At 38.0% G+C, this 24,528-nt stretch overlaps 1 protein-coding gene across 7 annotated transcripts in view; it reads right to left on the bottom strand.

The window, feature by feature from the left end:
- ARHGEF7 (Rho guanine nucleotide exchange factor 7) overlaps positions 1-24,528 on the bottom strand; it is a 116,148-nt gene that overhangs the window by 14,099 nt on the left and 77,521 nt on the right. For 4 of the 7 annotated variants that reach the window (XM_071430624.1, XM_071430627.1, XM_071430629.1 and 1 more), the window contains 10 exons: positions 19,558-19,696; positions 18,611-18,670; positions 17,268-17,414; positions 15,333-15,419; positions 11,834-11,912; positions 10,338-10,477; positions 9,472-9,696; positions 8,362-8,455; positions 5,459-5,548; positions 2,108-2,284 (listed from right to left, as the gene is read on the bottom strand). In XM_071430624.1, the coding sequence (XP_071286725.1) occupies positions 2,108-2,284; positions 5,459-5,548; positions 8,362-8,455; positions 9,472-9,696; positions 10,338-10,477; positions 11,834-11,912; positions 15,333-15,419; positions 17,268-17,414; positions 18,611-18,670; positions 19,558-19,696 (1,238 nt within the window). Of the gene's footprint in view, positions 1-1,175; positions 2,285-5,458; positions 5,549-8,361; positions 8,456-9,471; positions 9,697-10,337; positions 10,478-11,833; positions 11,913-15,332; positions 15,420-17,267; positions 17,415-18,610; positions 18,671-19,557; positions 19,697-24,528 lie in introns of all 7 variants that reach the window. The other 3 variants (XM_071430625.1, XM_071430628.1, XR_011679729.1) reach the window with 2 other exon arrangements.

Below are 24,528 nucleotides of genomic sequence, written 5' to 3'. Positions count from 1 at the left end.
CAATAATTAATGGTGGTAAACTGTCAAAGCTTTGGTGCATAAAAAGTCAAAATCTTCGGATCTGGATAACAAAACTTTCTGTGTGATAAGGAAAGTTCAAGTGCAACAACTGTATTACAAACTCATATTTACACTATATAACATGAAACAGACATAAAAGAATTATCATTTATCCAGTGCAGAAAACATTATTCAACTAGAACACCACATCATAAGAAACAGGGCAAAAAACAATCTGTACTTGCCATATATGTTAAAAAAAAACAAAACAAAAAAACTGACTGAAAAGAAGAAGGGAGTGAAGTGGGTTACAAATGTGCTGTGAAATGATATGGAGCACATCTACTTATCTCATTTCTCTAAGCAAGACTCCTCCATTTGCAAAAGGTTCAACATACACAAGTTCCCGGTCATTGCATTAATATATGACCAGCAGGAAAATGCACCCCTGAAAACCCTCCTTGGTAAGCACTACTGCTTTTGTTAGTAACATTATAGAATGCCAACAACAGTGAAAGAGGATAAAGCAGGGGATTAAACAAGACTGAACATAAATTGAAGACATGAAATGCCTTGAAGCATCTTCTCCACACTGACCACCTTCTGGAATCATGCACTCCTAGCAATTGCAACTTTCTGATCATGTGACCTGCAGAGAGGTACTGATTACCTTTTAAACAGTGTGATCAAGTTGCCAGGCTGCAGTTAAATTCCATCACAATTACTCTGAACTTGTTCAGAGAGTAGTATCTGAACACTGGATAGCATGATAAGGGTGTTGGCACTTGGGAACCCTGTCGAAACTGAGAACTGTTTCTGTCCTTTCATCATTTTCACCACACTTTTCCCTAATGCTTACCAAGATTTGGAAAACATGCCATTTTTGTTTTGATGCCAATTACTTTAACAACAAGTCAGAGCACACACACACAGTTCACCCCAGCAGTGCCCCAGGTGCAGGTTTGAGACCTTCAGCTGTGCACAGCATGTCACAGTTCTCTGAAAAAGCCAACATGACTGTAAGTGAAGAGCTGCTGCTGAAAACAAACCTGCTTATGAGAGAAGTTACAAGACACAATAAAATCTGTCACAGACATGCTCCAAACAGTACAACCCAAAAGCCAAGCATTCTATTATTCAGAACTTCAAGCAAGCCAATTTGATCACAGTTGTACCTAGAGTTTCAGATGTTGAACACTGGAGCCTCCATCAGGGGAATCATTTTCCTCTCGTCTTTTCAAGAAGAATGGTCAATTGAGAGTTGACAGTTGTGTATTTTAACAGGCAAGCAAACATCTAAACCCTGCTTTCTGCCACACTACTGCACACAGTAAAGTGACAGTATGACCACAGGTAACATGAGAGTACCAAAACACTGCATGTAATGAGCATGGACTGCCAGGTTTTCATGACAATTGCTGGACTGGGGTGGGGAAAGAGCAGCAAGGTCCTTCATATAAACGTTTTAAGCAATGAGCAAAAGACAGCAGTATAAAACCAGAAATTTTTATGGATTAGCAAATGCTCTTCCAAACAAACAGGCCAGATATGTGAATATCTGAATGATTTTACAGCTCTGGTACTGCTAATTTTTAAGCTGCATTTCACTTACTCTACCAGCTATGTATTTTGTTAATAATATGTAGAAAATCCAACCACTACCACTAAGGTATTTCCATATAGCTGGCACTCAGCTCTCAAACCAGTATGGCTTCAGTACAAAATATAAAAATGTGCTTATCCAAAATAAAAAGAAAATAAAGGACCTGTTACTACACTGACCAAGTTAAAAGAAAAAAAGACCATTCAGAGCTACAAATTAACATCTGTCAGTTAAAAAACCCTCAAGAAGTATCATCCTTAACAGGATATACACTTTTTAGAATGACTTATTTGTACGTGTACTGAATTGACAATAGAGCCTTCCACCAGGTATAACTGAAGTTTCAGGAGCTCCCTCAGAAGTTGTTAAAATATCACATTAAAGAGACAAGGAACAGCAAGAAAACATCTAAGAAAAGCAGGCTGTGATACAACAAGCATTTGTTAAGAAAAAGCTCAGAAGTGCATTAGTTCTGGTGAGAGATATATGAGCAACAGCTCTTACGAGATGTAGACCCCATTCTGTAACTATGGGCTGTCCATATACTGTCATAGTCAGAGTCTTCTGAGAGGTCTGAAGGCTCCAAACGAGAAAGGCTACTGCGACGACCCAAGGAGTCTAGACTTGATTGGTCATCATCAGCCAAGACGTGATTATGCATCAGGTCAGTGCCTTGCCATGCTAAGGATGTATAGGTGAAATGAAATGGTGGATGTGGATAGGCAGAGGTGGGATGAGGAGGAGAACGTAAGGAATAGCCACAACCAAACACATGAAATAAAAGCAAAAAGGTGATGGGAAGAGAAGGAAAAGAGAAAATATTGTTAAAAAGGCACCAAAGTTGGGTTTTTTCTTTTTTTTTTTTTTTTTCAAATTTGTTTGGGGTTTAGGTATAAATTACACTCAGCATATAATGTTTGAATGGTTACAATACAATTTTGAAGTGGTTTTTAAGTTTCTAGGCAGTCTCAGTTGAGAATTTTGAGTAACAAAATATTGTTTGAAAGTAGAATTTTTTGAAGAGGAAGTCAGGTTCTTTTGAAATACAGAGTCAGTTCTGGTCTGGGGAGGATTTGACTGGGCACAGAGCAGTAAACAAACACAGTAAGCCAGCATGATCCAGCACCAATGTGAAAAGCAACAGCCCCTTCCCCATCACGTATCTGTACCTCATCCTTTCCCTCCCTTGCAATGACACAGTCTTTTGTACAGCTGCTTCATGAGCCAGGTCAGGAAACAGCTTCAGATGAAAAATCTTTTGTAGGGTTAGTTTTTTCAAGCAGGTAATTTTCCCACCAGCTCACAACACAGCCAACAGAAGTGCTTGTGTCACCACTGTGAAGAGGAAAATGAAGGGGGAAAAAGAAAAGCAAAAGTTCTCATGCAGAGCAGGGCTGCTGATTACTAAATCAGCAGCAACATCTTGCACCCAAAAAATGTCAAAGCACATTTTTTTCTGTGCCCATACCCCTTGTTATTTGTTAAACCATGTGGCAAATTAACTCAGAAAAACATGGCCAAGAGCCTAACAATGACACAGCCTAGCCCATTCTGACCCCTCACACACCTCTTCCTACATGCCTGAGTCCATCTCCCCAATTCAATATTTTTAGATCTCTAGGGTCGTTGGTCAAACATAGTAAGGACAGGTTTTTTAATTTTTCAAGGCCTGGCAATATCCAAGGATTGAAGCCATCTAAGTGGCCATGTTATGAGCCACCATACACATGATATTGCAGAGGATTTTAAGTCTTCATTTGAAGCAGAAATGCAAAATAAGCTCAGTGTACAAAAAGTGCGAGAAAGTCAGACTCTGCTCTTTCATTTCCATCTACCTACCCAAATTAAATCCCACTTTTTCCCACCCAAAAAACTGATAAAAAGCTGCTTTGCTACCTCTAATACCACACCTTACCAGTTTGCACTGGTGCCATAGCTCTGCTGTACTGACACTGCCAAAAGCAGCAGATTAAGGTGCAGTAGGGGAATTGCCCAGTGAATGCTGTCAGGAACAGGCAGAATATGAACTGGGAGGTAAGAATGGACTATGTAAAAACCAGCATACTTCACAGATGACAGGCAACTCTCTCATTCTATTATTCTACACTGACTACTGCTCCAACAGAAGCAATTTCAGCTTTATCGGTTCTTCCCCCATTTCCAATTCCAGTTTACAAATGGACCTTCTGAAACCTAGTCTTAGGTGACAACACTATGCTTTCCAAACAAAGCAGCTGTGTGCCTAATCAATAAAAAATTGTTTCTTGCTGCAAATAAGAGCAAATAAAAGAGCTGACTTCTGATGTATGCAATGATACCCACAGCACTATGTATATTTCTTAAATATACATAGGAAAAATAGGCAAGCAAAAAAAATCGTATCCACTTCATATCTGCACACACACACACTACTGTGCAAGTGCAAATGTTTTCCCAACCATTTCTTGTCACATTATCCTTGGAAATAACAGAACACAGTTGAGGTGTTTAAACAGCGATCATCTCATTTGATTTTGTTTGGAACAACAGCATATCTTCAGAACTTTGAACTCATTCATTCCTTTTATCCAATTAAACAACTACTGTAATGACTGTAGGACTGTAAAAAGATTAGTATTAAAAAATAGTAGTAGTAGCTGACTTCATGATCTTGGAGATCTACAGTTCATTAAGACCCAAAAATTAAAATTAAGGCTTTTGTTGTTACTTGAGAAGTTTTTACAGTCTAATATAATTACCATATTCCCATAGTAAGTTACATAGGAATACAAAGTAGCTGTGTTTTTTTCAAGGTGGCAATAGCAAATAAACGTGTATTAGGAAAATTCAAGAACTAATTATGCAATTATGCTTTAAGACTTCAATTGTCAGCACAAAGTGCTTTTGCTGGGAAGCAAAGCAGGCCTAGAGCACTGTAGGCAGCAGTAAGAGTGATTAATGTTGCAAAATTTAAACATCTTTAGTGGACAAGAAGTTATGATGTCCAGCCTTCTAGTTCCAGCAAAACCAGCCAAGTACCTCAAATTCATTATACTGTGTTCCAAGGATCTCCAAATTAAATTTGTATTCAACAGTGCAAAAAGGAACAAAGGCAACAGCATTTTCTCCTTCCTTGTGTAAATGGAACACATGCTGGTGGACTCCCCTGCTTTGAGCAATGTTTTACTTACAATACAGAGGAACTCCACATGGCAACCTTGATTTGGATTAAATGAAGTAGGACCCCAGAGGCACGTTACAGGTTTTCAATATGCTAGGTATTGATCTGAGAAACTAAAAATGGCTTTAAGCAACACACATCTGAGAACAATTTCTCCTGAAATTATGAGACTGGATTAAAATTTGTAATTAATGCTAAAAACAACTAGTGGCAATAAAATTAAAGAAATTTTTATAGGTCTAGGTTACTTTTCCATGGACGAAGTCTTTGTTGAACAGAACACATCAAAAATACAGTCCTCCAAAATTACAATGACTTCTTCATTTCTCCTACTTACCAGCTTCTTGAAATTTATCCAAAAGCATACTGATTAGCTGTTATATTCAGTTCAGACATCTCTTATTCATTGGTAAAGCTTTAGTAAAATTTTAAACCATGACAAGTAGCTACATTTAGGTTTTTGTTGTTTTTGATTGTTTCAGAACACTGAAAAAATGATAGCCTCTAACCACGGTCCTTGGCATCCAATACATAAACACCTGACATTGATGTTAAACCAGAAACAGGTTATTATTATTTGCAGGTCCAACTTACTATTTGCAAAGGCCTGAGAATATATAGAACTCTCTTTTGCAAACTATCTTATTGATGTTTTAGCTAGAAAGTATTGAAATAGGTAGAAATGGCTAACTTACTTGAATTTAATGTCTGACGTGTTTTGGCACTTGTGCAATATGCTTCAATGACTTTAAGAATTTGAGCATCTTCTTCTAAAGCAGCTGTACCTAGAATCAATGGGAAAAACAGAATCTTAAACATGGGCATGTTTCTTAATATAGAAAGGCCTTTGTAAATCAGTACAGTTCAGCTGAGTCCAAAGTTCAGCCTAATCAACCATTTAAAATTGTTTTAATCATACCATTTTAAAAATGAAACTTCAATGAACAAAAGTAACGGTCTAAAAAGACAAATACTATTTCGAAATGCTTAGAAATAATTCAGTTCAGAGTAACCACCCACACATTCAAGAAATTTTCTGAGCATCTGATATTGTGCAGAATGTGTTTTGAAGTGTGAGGACTCATTCTAATGCAGTCATTTTACTGAAAAAACCCTATATATTGAAGTCATTATATAAACACACAATTCAATATACATACTATTCCATTAATTTAATCAACAAAATCAAGGAACAGAATACTAATTCACACAAAACATCTTGAAAACTTTTTGCATTTGTGTGTGTATATATATGTGTGTTTGTATATGTGTGTGTGTATATATATATTTAAAAACCAGATTTACCCCCCCAATAGCACACAACTGAAAACAGAACTCAGAATTACCAGCATAACTTCAGTGCAGCATGGAGAAGGGAACATGCTGCTATCATGTATATATATATATCTGTGAAAAGCGACTACTCTAAACTATTCAGACTTCAACAGAAATAGCACTAGTGAACAAATTTAACTATTGAAGCTTAACATGGCAACATTTTCCAAAAGGTAAAGCTCCACAGCAAATCTCATTGGGTGACTCAGTAAAAATAGTGTCAAATTGTTCACTCACAATAGAGTGAACCTCTACCTCTACCATTATTACTTTAGATTAAAGCAGAAGTCTATGTGCAATAAAAGACAATCTGTTGTTTTAAAAGCATTTTTCCTCTTTTCCCTGTGAAATAACTAGGTTTGAAGATTTCCTGCTACATGAATCTGAGGAGCCTTCAACATCAAAATGCAGTTGTACTCTCTGCCAGCCAATTCATCCTGTTGGGTTTTGTGATTTATTATCACCAGAACAAAGCCAAATTTCCAAACATTTGTTGGGACAAGCTAGCTACTGCAGAAATTATCTTGACCCAATATAATTTTCCTACAGCTTAAGAGATGCAGGAACTCTAAAGTATGGGTTATCCCTCTTTCAAGGCAGGAAAAATAATTGGATTTTGTAGTTACAATGCAGCACCATATAATTACAGTGGCAGGGCAAATAGTAGACTTCTGAAATAGCATCTTGAGGGCAGTCAGTTGAAACATCTCAGTTCTTTTGTCTGTTAAAATGCTAATTTGACACAGCAGTTCTCAAAACATAGCCCATAAATCCTTTGGATCCCTGAGAAGGGAAGTAACAAAATCCAGACCTCTCTATCAATGCTTTAAGTTTGACAGAAATAGGAAACTTTTATAGCTCCACAAAAAAAAGTGGAGAATGTTGAAGAAACACTAACATTAGAAGCTTCTAATTACTGATTAGGGAAGATGAATACCAAGAATATGTAAGAAACACACCAAAAAATATCTTTCAATAAAAGTTATCAAATCAGGAGTAGAACAGTGTATTTGCAAGCTACAGACTCCTTCCTTCCCCCAAGTAAAAATCCTAAACTCCTCCCATTGTGTTCTTTAACAATTGCTAAACCTGCAAGTTGACAGCTTCATCATCATCATTACAACTACTGAATCTCCACTCTCCAACATCTGAAATGATACTGTACTATAGTACTTTCATTTTTCCTAAACAAATACCTTGCTGTAAGGATAAAACATCCTGAACTACAACATCCACTTGCTCATCCATGAACAGAGAATCATTCTACTCATTACCTTACCCTTTTCCACATGAAATTCACAGAACATTCAGAAGGACTAACACCTCAAGACAAAACAAGAGCACCCTGAGGAAAAGCTTTTTCTCTCCAACTCTATATAAGCCTGTGAGAGACAACTGCCACAATAACACTCTTCCTGCACTGAACACTCATGGCACAGACTCTTAAAAAGCCCGTGAGCAAGAGACAGACACAGAGAAGCAAAAGCTACAGCAAAAATCTGTCCAATAAAACACCCTGTCTTTTATTGATACAAGTAATCGGATTATTCATTCACACACATTTATCTAAGGAAGAATTACAGCAACACTGACAAGTGAATACTGTGCTTGCTTGATAACATTAACACTCCCTCCACTTCAAATTATCCCAACATCCAGATTTTGACCTCTCTCTTTCTGTACATTACTAAGTCTCTCTCAGATCAGTGTTTTTCTTCCTACTTCAGGCAACCTAAATATCTGCAATTGATTTAAATACAGACATTATTTACAGGAGATAAGAGAAGACTGTTGGATCCTAGGAGTGATTGTGGAAGCAACCTCAAATCAGCAGCAATAACCAGCTTTCCAACACCCAGGACAACAGAAGCTCCTAGCAAGATCAACTTAAGAACACAGCTACAAAGTATTCTGGCAAGAGTGGTTCAGGATCTTCACCTTGTTGCTTACATTACTAAAAGACAGGTTTACCTCACTGAACTTCACCTGGCTCTCTAGTGAACCTCCCTTCCTCCTGTAACAAACAGAAATAGGCACTTCACAAGCAGACATCCACTGCAGCAATCAGTAAAGCTCTGCAAATGCCATCGCAGCAGAAGATGACTATAACAAACCATGCTCTGGACATACCTACCCCTGTCCCCTGACATGAGAGAAGAAATCAGGTGACTTGCTTACACTGTACACCTAACTCTTACAGAAATTAAACTGATGTTAATTCCAGTCTTTGTGTTATGCAGATATTTGCTCAAGTCTCTCTTACTTTTTCTCAGTGCAAACTCTTCATCCGATGGCTTCCGCTCTGGCTTGCGTTTGGGAAGCAGCTTTTTCATGGTTTTAGGGCTTTTACTGAGATCCTGTACAGGAAAAATAAAAAGTAGAGCTTCTAGACAGTATTTCAAAAATTTAACTTTAAGATGCATGCAGGAATTATTAACTAAAACCCTTTTAACAGCACCAAAATTCAGTTTACTAATGTTTTTTGCCACGTTCAATTCGCCTTGAATTGGCTGATTTCCTCTCTACCCTTCCTCCAACTATACAGAACACCAAGTATTTTATCTGTTCTATTAAGAGAAATATACATAAAACCTGCTGCAAAGGCACTCAGCCTGTTTGGGAGCTAGAGTGAAGAGAAGAGGCAGGAATACATTGACAGGTCTTTTTCCTGAACAGTTGAAGAGACAACCCCTTTCACTTGTCTGCTGGGAAGCAAGTAAAAGAGGGACCTAGCAAGGAAGCTTGGCAAGTACTACACTCTTCAAAGCCAAAATTTGCAAAAGTCTAGGTCTGTTTTTACAGAGGTCTACAGGAAAAAAACCCTGCAACCAACACAAAAAACAAACAAAACCCACAAACAGCAAACCCAGCAGCATTTCTGCTCAAAATGTGGTCATGGTAACTTATAGGAACAATACTAAGTTTCAGGAACAAAAGGAAGATGCTGGTCTACCCTTTACCTTAAGGATACATGTTCTGTGAAAACACAGAACAAGAAAGTAAAAAGGTGACTGAGCAGGACCTACCAAAATTGATCAAGACAGGTTTTGGATGTTATGGTAGGCTAAACACTATAAAGATTATTGAAATTTTAATACATTGGAGAATTTAGTGGCCTACACATGAAAGCATAAAAGGATTTCAAGTTAAATTACAAAATAAGCATACAGTACAACCAAACTGATACAGCCAAACAGAAGAATCTCTTACAGCAGCGAAGCTTCAATAGAAATCTTGCACTGCAGATCAACTCTCACTTTTTCCCTGTTGTTTACAAGATTCACAGAATTAAAGGAAAGTCACATACAAATTTACAACTTCCCACTGCAGGCCTGCCACACTGTGTTGCTCCTTGGCTGCTGCCCTCACTCACCTCTTTGTAGCAGAGAGCTGCAGAAGGGCGCAGAGGAGGGGCGGGCCGCAGGCAGCTCAGGCTCCACGGCTTGGGCGTTTTGGGAGGTTCCAGTGGCCCCCAGTTGATTGTGGTGTGTGGAGTCCCATGATGGGAGGGATGAGGGAGAGTGTGGTAGGCAGGAGTCAGTGGTATTGGCTTGCTGTCTGAATGCTTGCTGGAGGGAGTCACTGGGTGGGAAGGAAGCTGTCAAACATGATGGGAAAGGAAAGGAGGCATATTATCATAATGGAGACATAGTGTCATCAAGGACTGGTGAAATAATCCCACTTGCTATAGAATTCTTGTTTATTATAGCTGGCCTTCAAAAAATTTTACACTAAATTATTTTTTGGAAAAAAGAAGCTTAATTTTTTTTTATTGTCTACCACAGACGGAGCACAAACTAAAGATAGAACAGCTACAAGCAGCCCTGCTCCCACTTCTCTCACCACTAAGGGTGGAGCTAAATTTAGAATCATTCATATCCAACAATTCAAATGCAGAACCCAAAAGAAATTACTGTTTCTCCACAGCCTGTCAAGTACATCACCAATTACAACCTACTGTTCTAAGTATACTTAAAAGATGGTGATGTAGGCACTTGGTCAAAACAGAAAAAGTAATGATAATGAACTTTCTTTCACCCCAGTTAACTGTTACACTGAGTTTTAAGCATTTTATTCTTTGTTCACACAATTAAAAACAGAATTATCTTTTTACCTATTAAACTACAGTGATAAAATTCAGTTCTTGTTACTAATGGCTAAAAAAAATAAAGGTTTTCCATGGTGTTATATTTGCCAGACAACCTAATTGTAACCTATTTCTGCTCATTCATTTCTTACCGTGTGAGATGGCACAGAGTGAGGTTTAATGGTGGGATTCCCAACAGTTGTGACTTTGGTTTGCTTCTGCAGGTGATCCACCCATTCATGCAAATCTTGTTGGTTGTTACAAGATACTAATATCCTTTCAATCATATTTCCTAGGTGATAGACACCAGAAAGGCATAGGAAATTAAAAAAATAACAGTTTAGTCAATCTGACATGATTTAAAAAGATACTTATTTCTTAAAACATAATGTCCTCTCAATACTAAGCAAAAATTTAAACCATATTTTCAGTACAACAGCATCCCACTTTTCCAGGTTGTAACACACACCGCCTCCATGTATTTATTCTTAGCCTAGCACAGGAGTTCTACTTTTTTCCCCTAACTCTAGTAATTAACCACAACCTTAAATGACAAGAGTAGGAGACAGGCTCATCTACTAGCCTTATGCTTCTCCATGCTCCCCAGCAAAGCCAGCACATTGCCAAAAATGTTATTCTTGAGTCTGTACACTACAACACAGGAGAAGTTATAAAATAAGAGTTCACCAATCTTCTCTGAGAAGAAGGCATAAAATTAAAGCTAAGGCAAAAGTCACTTGGGAATGTAATGTCAACCAAAGATAACTTTCAACTTCTGCACTTAACACCATTTAACCCATTGCATTCCCCTTGAGGTCAGCTGCATAGTTATTATCACAAAAAAACATTTTTTCTCAATATAAACAATTTTTCCTCTGTGACTCATGGCATTGATATCATACTTGAGATAGTCAAAATCAGTTTCTTTAAATGCAACCTGCTTGGATGCAGAACTGATCCAGGAATTTAATGAAGATACAAAACTCCACCATGGGGACCCTGCACTGTTCTTTAAATTGTCTCAGGACACACATGCTGAAATAAATGACTCAACAGATAGAAATTACCTATAAGCACAATGGCAATAATCATTAACATCAGAGATGCTAAAGAAGCATCTTGTTTTCTCAGAAAAAGGTGGAAAATTTCTAGAAGAAAACTCTTGCTCAAAGCTCTTCCAGAGCCTCTTGAATTCCTATTCTTTCAGTAAATAGCATACCTGGAACTGCTTAATCACAAAACATCTTCTCCAAGGCTACACCTCCATTTATTAAGATACAGAAATTCTAGGATGAATCCCATGCAAAGAGCCCCTTAACTGCTTAAGAGAAGCAGTAAAAAGCAGCCTTCAGGTGAGGCTCTGGGTAGCTGTGTTACAAAGTCTGAATAACCACAGGATGGCTGAGGCTGTAAGGGACCTCTGTAGGTCTCCACTGCTCAAGCACAGGCACCTGGAGCTGGGTGCCTGAGATCATGGCCAGGGAACTTTGCAGTACCTCCAGGAACAGCCATCTCCCCAGGCACCCTGTGCCAGTGCTTGGTCACCCCCACAATAAAAATGTTTTTTCCTCTGTTCAGAGTGAGCATTTGATGTTTGAAACAGTATATGCTTGAATAACTAGTAAATAAAAATACTAATGGGCAATACCTGATATTTCAAATGCATTTTTATGGTTTTCACTGTCTTCTAGCTTTGTAATAGTCATTCCTGTCATAGGCAGTTTTCCCTTAAAAAGAAAAAGGATGAGAACATCGACATTAAATACAAAATACATAAAAACTTACTGATTAAAGAAAATATAAACTTTAAGCTCTGACAAAAGACATTCACAGTAAATTGACACATACACCCCCAATGGGTTTAAAAACATTCAAAAATCCATACAAACATCTCACAATGGGAATTTTTCATATCTCCAGCTTCTGCAAATGACATCTGTGATGTCACCAAGTCTAGCTGATACCTATTCAGGCTACAAAATCCATACAAACACAATAGTGATCATTCCTCAGTCTCGGGTTCTTGAAACTGAGACCTTCAGGATCATGTTACATGACAACAGTGAGATGCAACAGTGACTCTTCTTTAGGCACATTTGTTTGCAAACTGTCTTATTAGTCCCCAGAATAAGGTCTGTAGAACAAGTAAATTTATAAAGGAGTATTTCACTAAATAAATGCATCAATTATTTACTGAAGACTTATTTCTCTAATAAAGCCACTACCAAATCCCCTCATGGAAACACTTTGAGGGGAAAAAAAAGCAGTGAACACCTTCAAATTTGTAAGTTTTCTTCAGAAGAACATACTAATTTTTCAGGAGATCCCATTTTAAACCCAGTCAAGCAGGGAAAAATAAGTCAGTTTAGGATAACTTTTTGACCCTTTAGAAACACAGATGAATAAATTGAGTATTTTTGGGAAGAAAGGCTTTACTGAAACTTCAAGAGTAGTTCTTTAAGACATCCTGTATTCTCCTGCACAGAAACACTATTCAGCAAATACTGGCAAGAGCACAAATACTATGTACTGTGGAATTTTGGCTCCAACACAGCAGAAAGAATAAAAACCAACTTTATGTTTTCCTTTTTCCTAAAGACAGCAGAATGGACAAAGGTTTCTTACAAGCTTGAAAACGAAAAAGCATTTGGTATTCTGTAGGCACAGAGCATGCTCAGGCCCAAGATAGCAAAGAGAAAGGAGGAGTTCTCTTGTGGCAACTTCCCCACTGAAGGAAACATGGTGGCCATGTGCACTATTAAATGCAGCTAAAATTTGCTCTTTTGCCTTTTTTCCCATGTTTGCTGGTTCATGAATAACACAGCGTAAAACCACAACAAGAGAGATGTGCAAGAACTGCTGACACAGGTGGGGAGGCAATATAGGGGTACACTGGAGACAGACATCCCCTGAACCACAGGGCAAGAAAAAGTACAAAGTCAGCAAAATAGAAAATGTAAGTGAACTTGTGAATCATTTGTATTTCCCTTCTCTTAACAAACAATTGTGCAGCCCTCCTAAGAAGTATGGTCCTTGCTCCTTGTGACTTCAGCTTAGCACTGCTAAAAGTTCTTCCCCTTAGCTCCTGTGGTAGATATCAGCACTATCAACCAGAAAGTCTGAAGCCTGACAACAACTGGGCTATTCAGAAATGCAACAAAGTTGTCATGTAGGATGAGGCCTCCAGTGGCATAATTTCCTTGAGAAAGACTGGGAGAACTGTATCATCTTCTGCCCATATCCATTCCAGTTCTGAGATGTGAACCTCAGAAAAAAGGTCCAGGAGGCCCACATTATGCTCTCCAGACATGGGCTCTGATCAACTGTCTCAGACACAAACAGTGATGAAATAATTTCACCTTGCTGTGAACGTGCAGTCATTAAAATCTGAGACATTCTCAGTGCTGGGACTATCACACATAAGGTTGTGAGGAAATTAAGAGGTTTGCTTTCAAGAGATGGTTGGATAGTGAACACCAAGAAAGGACTGTGGCTATTCTGAGTAGAAGCTAAAGACAAATCACAGAAAATGGCTTATTTATTTATTCAACAATGCTGTACATCTAGGGGATAAAGTGAGTGGGAAGAAGAAGAAATGGAAGTGATAGGAGAGGAAAAATAAAGCTTGACAGACTCTTTAATTTCATGTTGCTTGTTAACATACTAAATTTCCAGTCAGCTGCTTTGTCATCAGTACAGAAGAATCTATCCTCACCAGAAATTCTGTCTGTGCCACCTGGAACACAGAACTAACCTGCCTTTTCTACCATCTTTTTCCATCAACATTGGGATAATTAGCAGTGCCACAAACATAACAAACTGGACTGTCCTCTTGAACCACCTAATGTAGCAGCATTTCAGACAAATCCATCTACAATTGTGGCAGGTAAGGTACGAATCCAAACACAAATTTTGGAATTTAATTGCTCTTAATTAAAAAAAAAAAAGCCACATTTTTGTGACTGACTGTGACTGATCATGCAGGAACACCCAATGACCAACCTTCAGCATTCCTTTGAAGCAGGCAAATCACTGCTCAGGAGAAAGGAATGAACTGTTCAAGTGTCTGTTTTATAGAAGCATTTCTACTAGGTGAAATCTCTGTCTCCTTTTAGAACTTGGTTGCAGTTTTTCCCTCTTATGGTATTTTACTGTGATGCCCCAAACCTGCATGGCATTACTTGAACATTTACAAGGCTTGGGAAGTCATGGATTGCATATTTGCCTCTCTCAGGAGTCTTTGCAACTATACACCCAAGATGCAAGTGTTTTTGTGAAACACAGCCTAGAGCTACAGGGAGCCCAGATAAATGGCACCCCTGCACTACAGCACTTGCTCCACCTCTGGAACAGGCCTGTGGGACAACAGCCACAAGTGCTCAGCTAGGAAACTTGGGAGAAAGCTCAAAGACTCTGTCCACCAGCTGTGAGCAGAGGATTGGTGAAGTGAAACACCTGGTGCTAAGGCCCCTAGGGCCACCTTGTAGCATTTCAGGTGCTGTTACACTGGGGAGCCTGAGGCTGGGGCCAGGGACTGAAGGTCACTCCATGTACTTGATCTTTTCCCATAGTTAGAGCATCTCAAGCATACATTTGGAACATGACTTCAACTTCATCCAGATGGAATCTAGTCTGTGAGCCCCAAAACAACTCCCACTCTGTGACTCAGTGCTCATTAAACAGAAAAGATGAATTTTGAAAGTGTGCCACCAATTCCAAGATAAAACACGAATGTGGATGCATCTGAACAAACTGATGGTAACAGCCCAATTCACACTGATGAAAGGTTAAGGGGGCTGTGCCATTTTGTTAAGTCTCAAGCAGCAGTCAAAGAGCACTAACAAACCTATGCAGCAACACTGGTTTCCCAACAGATCTAAAAAGCTACCAATACTTCCTCTCATCAGCTACTACTAACAGAGTAAAAAAAACTATGTCTCTTTGGTGATAGTCACAGCTACAGAGAAAATCAAACCCTGGTCTTCTAGGCCAGAATTTCATAAGACAGATGACCACTTATTGAAGATATTACCTTCCATCTTTATAAATGAAAAAGTTTAATAATACTTCCAAGTTTCTTATGAAATACCATTTGGAAAGAACACAACCCCCAACACATTTTTACACATGTAAATGTATTACTTTACCTGATAGATAAAGCCACTCATTCTTGGGCTGGCAGACAACATTAGCAAAATGTTAGGGAAGAGAAGAAGATACCTTTCATTCTTTTCCTTGTTAAAAGAAGAAAATGAAAAAGTAAATACACCATCACAAGTCCCCTCTCCCACTTTTCTATTACTAAAAGCTATCAGCATTATAACTGGATGATTACTCCACAAATATTTGCTCAGTGCAAAGCTATTTCTCCATTGTATTTAGAAAAATAAAAAAAAAGGAAGAAAAAAGGACAGAAGTAGACAGAATTACTTATTTTCCATTTGAAAAGTGCTACTAATACATGCCTATACTTTTTCCAGCAGATTACAGCCCTGTATTTTAAAACAGGAATTTTACATTCTGGGTGAAATACTGACCTTGCTTAATATGATAACAACTGTGTGGCCAATTTCAGTAAAACCAAAATTACATACTGGATCTATTTCAGCCTATAATTTAGATGGATACTGTTACAGTCATTTCAAGACTGTGGTCTCTCAAATTAGAGATCAGATTTTTAAACAGTGGATTATTCCCAGAAGCAGAAAAAGCAAAGGAATAATTAGTATAGTCACAACAAAAGCACTCATTACTTTGTTCTGGTTTTAATTTTCTGGTTTCATGTACAAAGTTATCCATTGTGGTTTTGTTTTAGGGTATTTTTATGGAAGGAGGAATAAGTTTACTCTGAATCTACTGCTATAGACAACAAAAGGGAGAAGCATTAAAGTGTAATATTGTAATGACAACATAAATATATCAACTGACAAAGCCACCATCCTAATTTCAAGCATCTTTGCAAAATTACAAGTCCTTAGCAGGTTTTAATGGTTTTAAGTAAATATTTGCAAATGGCTATATCATTTTTAGAAAGACAAAACCGAACCCAGTTGCTGTTGCACAAATGAAGCTGTTCTGTATCTTGCCAAAAAGCTGTGATGCTAAACAGAAACTTCTAGAAGTCCATTACATTTGACATTTTACCTCATGATGAGAGTGGGGGATGGTGATTTGTTTTGCTGGCTTCAAAAAGAGGCATGACTGCAGAAGATGCACTATCAGCTCTATTGAAATCTTATTTATTTACTGTAACACCTAACAAAATATCTGAGAGAAAAATATCAAGTGACTAACTTCTAAATATTCAGTTGCATAAACACTTTACTTTTCCTTCATATTTATGGACCTCTTTGTTCTAAGGGAGGAAATGGACTGAATGAGGTTGCAATTCAAAAGCCCTCATCAGATTCAAAGCCTCATGGATTTTTCAGGAGAACAACAAGCAATAAAAACATGTCAGTAACCTGTATAACATTGCCTTTCTCTTAGCACTTGCTTTTAAGAGTTTTTAACATTAGTTCTGGTAGGACAAGTTTTTCTTAACATTTTATTTGCTGTTTTGGTTAGGAAAAAAAAAACACTGGACTTTGTCACTTTTAACTTTCTAATGTATCTCCTCATTCTATTTCTCAAAGAGCATTTGGTTCTCAAGCTTGTATTTCAAGATTTACTACTTGAGCAATGTGCCCATAACAGCCAAAAAAGAGTTTGTCTCAGACACCTCACAACATAAAACTTTAAAACTTTTGCTATTTAAAACACACCGTATGCACCACGATCCTGTAACATAACACATGGAAAATCTATTGTACAATTACGCCCTCTGAAAAAAGCCCTGCAAAAACCTTACAATATTTATAACTGTTGTATTTAGTCACTTTTCAGTAAATTTTACAGAAGAGACCATCCATCTTCGAGGAATCTTATTTCAGGTTTTGTAAAAACATGCCTTAAATCAACACAGAAAGATTTTAGCTTAGATTACCATCTCTGAATCACTCTTTTTATTTCCGCTGAGTAATGATTATAATGAATTTCATTCAAAATTGGAAGAGTGAGAGTAAAGATGAGAAGGACATTACCTCACTTCCAGCACACTGGATCATGACTTGGGACATGTAAATCACATTGCCAAGTGTTTTGATGTCCTCTCCCTCCCAACAACGAATAGCTTCTGTCAGGATTTGCAGTTCAAGTTCTTTCCGTTTCCGTACTTCTTGACATTGTGCCTAACAAACACAGAGAAAACAATCTCTATAAACTCTGCCAGTTTGGAATGGGTTAAGGGTAGAAATACCACTACAGTTGTATTTACTGCTGCTGTGCTTGTAATGCACAGAAGACAGCAGCTTACTTGAAGCGCTTTCATTTAGATGACTGCTACCAATATTTTTTATAAACTAGTTTTACTAAATTAAATATTATAGCTTTTCAATACATTGATTTCAATTACCATTCCAAATTCAGTAATAGCTCTGTTACTCAATTTTCTCCTTCCTTTATACTTCAAATTTTGGTATGACTAACCAAAAATGGACATGCTCAGCAGCAAAGAGTAACACAGCTATCAGAAATACACATCTACAAAACAAAGCATCTTTCAGTAAGAAGAGACATGCCACCTGTGCAAACCTGAGTGTTTATAACCTTGTGTTCCTATTTTTATTAAGAAACTCCAACCTGCTCACATTATTTGAATTTTTCTTAACAGAAAATTCTGTTGAGAAATTTTCTCAATTGTTTTCTCTTGTTTTTACAGCACTCCACAGGATGTAATTCATAAACCTGTTCTAAACACTGATAACACTAAATTTCTAATTTAAAAAATAAAAATTTTCAGGTTATCATCAGCATACATTCCTAAGAGGAAGCACAACACATTAAGTTTCTTGTAACTGAGACTGCATTAATCATTGCTTGTTGCAGTTGAGGCATAGTTTTTCATTTTTTGTAAAGACAGTAGCAGACTGCTTATCTGTTGAAATTAGGCTTCCTGTCCCAATTATTACTAGAAGTTTGGCATCTTCTGAACTTCACTAGCACTTTTCTCTTCAACCTCTCTCAAATCCAATGCCATTCCCTGAGAAGGAATGCACATAGGAAAAAAAAAATCAAAACATGCACTCATTTATTGTAAAGAAGCCCTTCTTCAGGACACTAGTCATGCAAGCACTAGTAAAAAGGGAGATGAAGTATGATGAGAGGCAGACAAAGAGGTGCAGAATACTTTGCACAACTCTTATACCAATAGGCTACTTACTACAACTCTCCACTAAATTACCATCCTTAACTCTGCCTACACACAGCATTGATTTCCAGGCTTTAAAAATTTATGAAAAAGCTTCACTCTTTTAAGTAATAAAGGAAGAGGTAATTAGAAAACATTCTATTTAAAATATATAATCTATTCTTTTATCACTCTTACAGAAAGATTTTTGAAGGCAGTCATGGATTTTTGAATATCTGGACGATCCGGATGATAATCCTAAAAAAAAATGGAGAAAACATATATAAAAGGTTCAGTTCTAGCAAAAATAGTTTTAAAAACTGTTAGAGGCTTAACTAAAACCAAATAAACAATTCTGCAAAATTGAAGTTGTAGACTGATCTAGTCTCTTCATGGCCTTCCTATATTAAACACTGGTGGGTCTGGCTTGTAGTAAAACTGCAGTTACTTAGCACAATGCTAGTTATACTTAAAACAGAGCCAAAGAAGTTTTACAAGACCTAGTGGACAAGAGATTTTGAAATTTCAAGAGGAAAGTATTAACAGAGTTTTGTCTAGCAGGTTAGCTTTGTCACAAAGGTGATTTCCTACAGACTACCTAGCACATTCTGCTGTCACTGGCTGGCAAAACAATCTGTGTGACAAGACCCCCACACTTGCTATTTCTCTTTTTTTCCCATTCCAAACATATAATCTGTAAAATGCAAAGGTGAAAAGAGTAGGTCCTCAAAGCCCTTCTTGTCCTGTAAAGATCACTTTTGGACAGTGCTCACTAGAAGTCAGAGGGACTATTTTGCCAATGTGTTCAGCACACTGAGATGAAAAGCAGCACTCCCTCTGCAAGATAAAGGGGCCTCAAGTAGAGTGCAGTGGACACATTCAATGTCAAGTCAACTGAAGATCCTGGTAAGACTATTCTAGGAATGATGATTAGCTTTTCTGGATAGTTTTACTTTAAATGTTTATCTTCTAGAGGAAGTTTTACTTCACTGACTTTTACATAAACCACTGCAGCCTGCAGTTTAGAAGGCTGACTGAAGAGCAAGCAAATGCAATTTTGGGTCCCATCATGTTTGACATGTACCTTTAAAATAATTGTTGTCAAATCATCATTAAGCTGGAACATAAATGCTGATAAGATATACCTCCATGTGCCTTTCAAGTTCTTTGAGTAACGTGGGGTATTTATCCAGACGCATAAAAGGTTTGCTGAGGCCCGTGGTCAGTACAAGGATCCCAGGGCTGTTTGCACCTTTCATCTCCATGAATTCTCCTAGTTCCTCACTGTGTACACAAGATATTTAAGCAAATTAAGATTAAATTATCAAAACAAATAAATTGCATAGGATTCACAATTTAATCTTTCACCTACAATGAAGTATACCAATAAAACAGGAGGCCAAATAAAAAATTAATTCAAGTATAACTTAAGTGCTGTGACCAGTTTGTGTATTAAACAAAATACAGGAACAAAGCCATGTGCAGATTTGGGACCTAACCAGGGAAAAACACACATAGGAACAAATCTACTGTTCTAGATAACCAGTGCTCAAAGACAGTTCCTAAATGCTGCACCATTCAAGCAACAATTACAGAATAAAGCTGTATTTTATTACTCAGCTCTTTATTCTAGTAAAATGATATATGACCTTAGAGGTAGTTTACACAAGTAACACAGAAGCAAGAGTCAAATGCTTCATATACAATTAAAAAATAGGTATTTTCATGGTGTCAGGCACTAATAAGAAGACAGAAATTTTCAGTAGTTTTTTTCTCTCACACTTATATGTTTAGTACTCATCTCACATCCAAAGTGTTAATGCAAAAAAAATACCAGCATTGATAAAAATGGTAGAAATAATCAGTGTAGTCTATTCTCTAATGAGCTAGGGTTTCATTAAGTGTGGACTTATACAACACACATCTTTTCACAGCAAAGCCACTGTAAGAAATCCATTCTCTCTGTGTATCATGAATTGCTACTTCCCCTCTCCAGATATTTTTTGGTTATTTGAATAATTCAGAACAGGCCCAGCCCCTCAACTTTTACAGCAACTCAGTTGAAACACCAGATCTGAGAATTTCAGCTCCCTTTGCTATCAAGGAAACAAAATAGCTACATCTTCTGCTTACAATGCAAAGATTTTAAAGGACTGTGGTGGAGGAGGACTAGCTTTTCAAGAGTTTAAATCACCAAGAACAAAATGAGCCCTCTCCATTCAGAATGGAAGATATGGCAGCATCTGGGCTGATTGCCAGGCTTCATAAAATACAAGTTGTAAAAGAACACAATTCTAAAGGCAAAAATCTATGTAAAAACTCAGAAAGTCATTTATTAAAAATGTAAAATCTTACTGCATTCAAGACACACACACTCCTTCCCATTGCAGAACAAGTGACACTGATTATTCATGTCATTTGTCCAAGTAGATGAAGACAACAGAACAAGAACACAAACATGGTGCTTAGGGGTGTGGTTTAGTGGTGGATTTGGAAGTGCTTGGTTAACATTTGGACTCTATCTTAAAAGTCTTTTTCAATCTAAATGATTCCACAGTTCTATGAGCTGTGAGCTTCCCACCCCATCCCAATGTAAGTGCTCTACCCACCATCCCACCTGGATCCTTCACCTCTCAGACACCTAAGTTCCCCCCAGTTCACAGAAAGGAATGTATTCTTCCACACAGTTTACTCCAAGTTTATTTGTCTTTGGATTAGTTAATTAGAATTTACTTACACTACACCTTACTTATGTATAGACAGCATTGTTTCTGAATTGTCAGGTCCATCATCATTTCACACCACACTTTCAAGAGCTTTCTGTCCCCATTCTAAGGAGGCCCAGGCTCTCCTCATTGTATGCATTTGTGCCATTTCAGCTGCATTTAACTACAGAGTGCAGAAAGAGGGTGAGGGGATTTTTCAACATCTGCTGTACATTTTAAAGATGCAAAGAGAAGAGCTGGGCACACTTGGGAAAGACCTTGCATCCCTCTTAAACAGGATATATCAGCAACTCCAGGCCTTCTAAATCAGCTTGTGACATAAACAGATTTTAGCCAAAATTAAAACACCTCAAAAAACTTCCTACAATACCTTGCATGAAGGGTTATTGTAATGCAACACAGATGAACACGAGTACTTTTTGAGCTTAAATTTAAATTTAAGTAAAGCTGGGCAGCTCTGAATACATAGAGGCTGAAGACCTACTTTGCCTAACTTTTCCTTAATCACAGCCCTTGCGTAGCATAAAATCACACCACTTCAGAACTTGACAGCTGACTGCAGTGGCACCCTAAACAAAACTACAGAGTTTGACTTGCACTGTGGCTTGGGTTTACCACTTCATGGTCAAGTATTCAGGGTAATTCCCTGAAACATCAGGCTTCCTGGCTACAGTGTGGTGTCAGCTCCTCTCCTCCTGACTCAGTTAAAAGAAAAGAAACTGCTTCCAGCAAGTAATAAAGGTATGACACCCAGTTTACACAGGAAGCTTTACCAAAGTTCACCAGGAAAGCCCTTTTGCCAGACAGCACTCACTGGTTTTAAATTTCAATTCCCTATGTGTATGACACTCATCATGTGCAAGTCATTACTTTTCTGTTATATCCATTCATTGCACCTGTAATCAGCCCTACCCATTTCAGCATCATAAAGTCAGGTTACACACAGTACTCGATACTTCATCTTCTTAAAGACATTTCCTACAAGAACCAAGAGGAAGTAGCTGTTTAAACTCATTCTTTGCATTTTGTTTGCTTCAGTCAGACACAGCCCCTGCTGCCTCATTCTTCCAACTCTGCCCTTTTACAGTATCTACTACTCCTCCCCATTTCAGGCAGCACAATCCATAAGTGTGTTACACAGATTCTCTCACCCCTACAAAGCTGCATTTCCACAGGATGTGCCAGTCTCAAATACCACAGGCTACTCAATTTAACAGTGCTCTGAACAGTCTTCATTTTTGCCCTTAGACTGCTAAAGGGCAAAACCCCCCATTCCTAGTTACTTCAGCCATCTCCATACTGTTGAGTGCATACAAATGCTTTATGGAAATAGTATTTGCTAAGCTCTTCACTCAGACAATGTACGGACTTCCCCCTCCTCCTTTTTTTTATGCTTTTACTGTAGGAGAAACTTTGGTTACTTTTTCACCCACATTCACACTTCTAATTTTCATTATCATTGTTCCATTTCTTCAACTTCAGCATTATGAAAGATATGTGAAAAAACAGGGGAAAATTTACTGTAGCTTGAATTAAGAATGACTTCTTGGAAACCTGAAATAAAAAGCTGGTATTATCTTGTTTTCACTGTCTACTCTGCAATCCCTTTAAACGCACTCAGTGGTTATGCCATTCTCCGCTCAAGTGACACTTGGTGTTGATCATCACCTGTTTTACTTAATCACAATATAGAAATCTATGAAGCAAGTTTAAACCTCAGCTCACCTGAAACATACACAGTCCTGAAAAACAGGCTTAGCAATGGCATCAACAGGGAGCAGTGTTAATAGGTGTAATTAAAATTGAATGACGAAGTTTTCCTCCCAACATTCCCAAGAGGACAATGTTTTCTTTCATACACTTCTACGCTTCCCTCTGACAAGTTTTGACATGCCTGCTTGTTCAAGCTCTAGTCTGAGCACAGGCACACACTCCTTTAATACAATAGTACCCAAAATTTTGTCTGAGCAGTTCCTTCATGCAGACCACTGTAGCATTCTACTCATCTGGCATCTCTGCAGCTTTGTGGACATAAAATATCCATCAAAATGTGGATGTTATTTCAGCTCAAAGCTTAAAGCGAGTGTCTTTCATTCAGTCACAAAAGACAAATAGCATACCAGACACAATGGAAGGGTTTACTTTTACTTTCAGAAACATAGGGGGTTACAATGCTGTTGGAACATGACAACAGCTCACAACTGTTTTGTAATTAATTGCAACATGAAAAAAGCCTGTGTCAGCTGCTTTGCCAAAGACAATGGCTCTTTCATGTCACGATTTCAATTGATGCCTGCAAGTACCACAGTCTCCTAGGCAGTATGTGCTAAATTAAACTCCAGCCCACAGCTAAGAGTATGTTTTAATAAAAAGCTATCATTTAGCTGAACAGGAAAATCTTTTGAACAGTGAAATCATCAACTCAGTCACAACTGCCTAAGCAAGTAGCTTTTCAGAAAGAGGCAGATGAGACTTTAATTCACCACTCACATCACTTTACACAATAAAATGCAGAGAAGCATACAAAAGTCCTGTGCTTCATTTATTCTGAAATCACAAGCTGAAGAGTTCTCCCCACTCCAGACTGGAGTTGGTTCACAGCTTGAGATATTTTAAAGGTCACCATGAAAACTGTCTTTAAGCCCTACTAATATATTCAAATCCTTCTCGGAACAGCTGCCTCAAAAGCTGCAAATTACACTGGAAGAGGGAAGAAAACAAAGTTCAGATGTGCCTACAAGTAACAGAAGGAAAACAAAAAAAAAGGCCATTGAACCTTGAGGAAAGCAGATCCAGGAACTAAAAATGCAAACATTTAAAATCACAACTTACACTTCTGAAGGAGGTCTCTGTTTGTAATAGATGGAGCATGAGCTATCACTGCTGAGGGGTCTGAGGACTGCACACAGGCACCGCATTTTGAGAGCGTTGTGACACAGCTCAGCTCAGCAACCCCTCTGCTGCAGCTTTTAGTTTCCTAGGGCTACACTTCCCAGCCCAGCTCCTCTCCCAGAGACTGCTGCTCAGCCTATGACATCAGCCTGCACACTTGCAGGCTCAGGGATCCACCAAAGTGGGGGAAGCACAAAGAGTTTTCTGACTCAAGCTGATCTGTATTCCACGCTCCAGTTACTCAGAGTAATTGTCATGTTCCAGCTCCACAAATTTTATCCAGACTGCTAGGTCTGTGATGCAAGTGTAGAATATGTTTGGGACATGTTATCTCAGAGAACAGAAGAATCTAGCAAAATTAATGTTTCAACAAGTAAAGATTTGTGCATAGCTTTCTTGCTGCTGAGAACTGGCTTGATATGTGCCACTTTGCAAAATAAAAAAAAAAAGGCAGATGTGTTAGTCATTTTCAACTGCCTTTTCATCAAATCAAATTTT

This window comes from Agelaius tricolor, unplaced genomic scaffold, assembly GCF_023055355.1.
Source record: "Agelaius tricolor isolate 1412-34295 unplaced genomic scaffold, bAgeTri1.0.p SCAF_7, whole genome shotgun sequence".
In the NCBI taxonomy this organism is placed as follows: Eukaryota; Metazoa; Chordata; class Aves; order Passeriformes; family Icteridae; genus Agelaius; species Agelaius tricolor.
The sequence above is the reverse complement of the archived record's forward strand: the minus strand, read 5'-3'. Positions and strand labels throughout refer to the sequence as shown.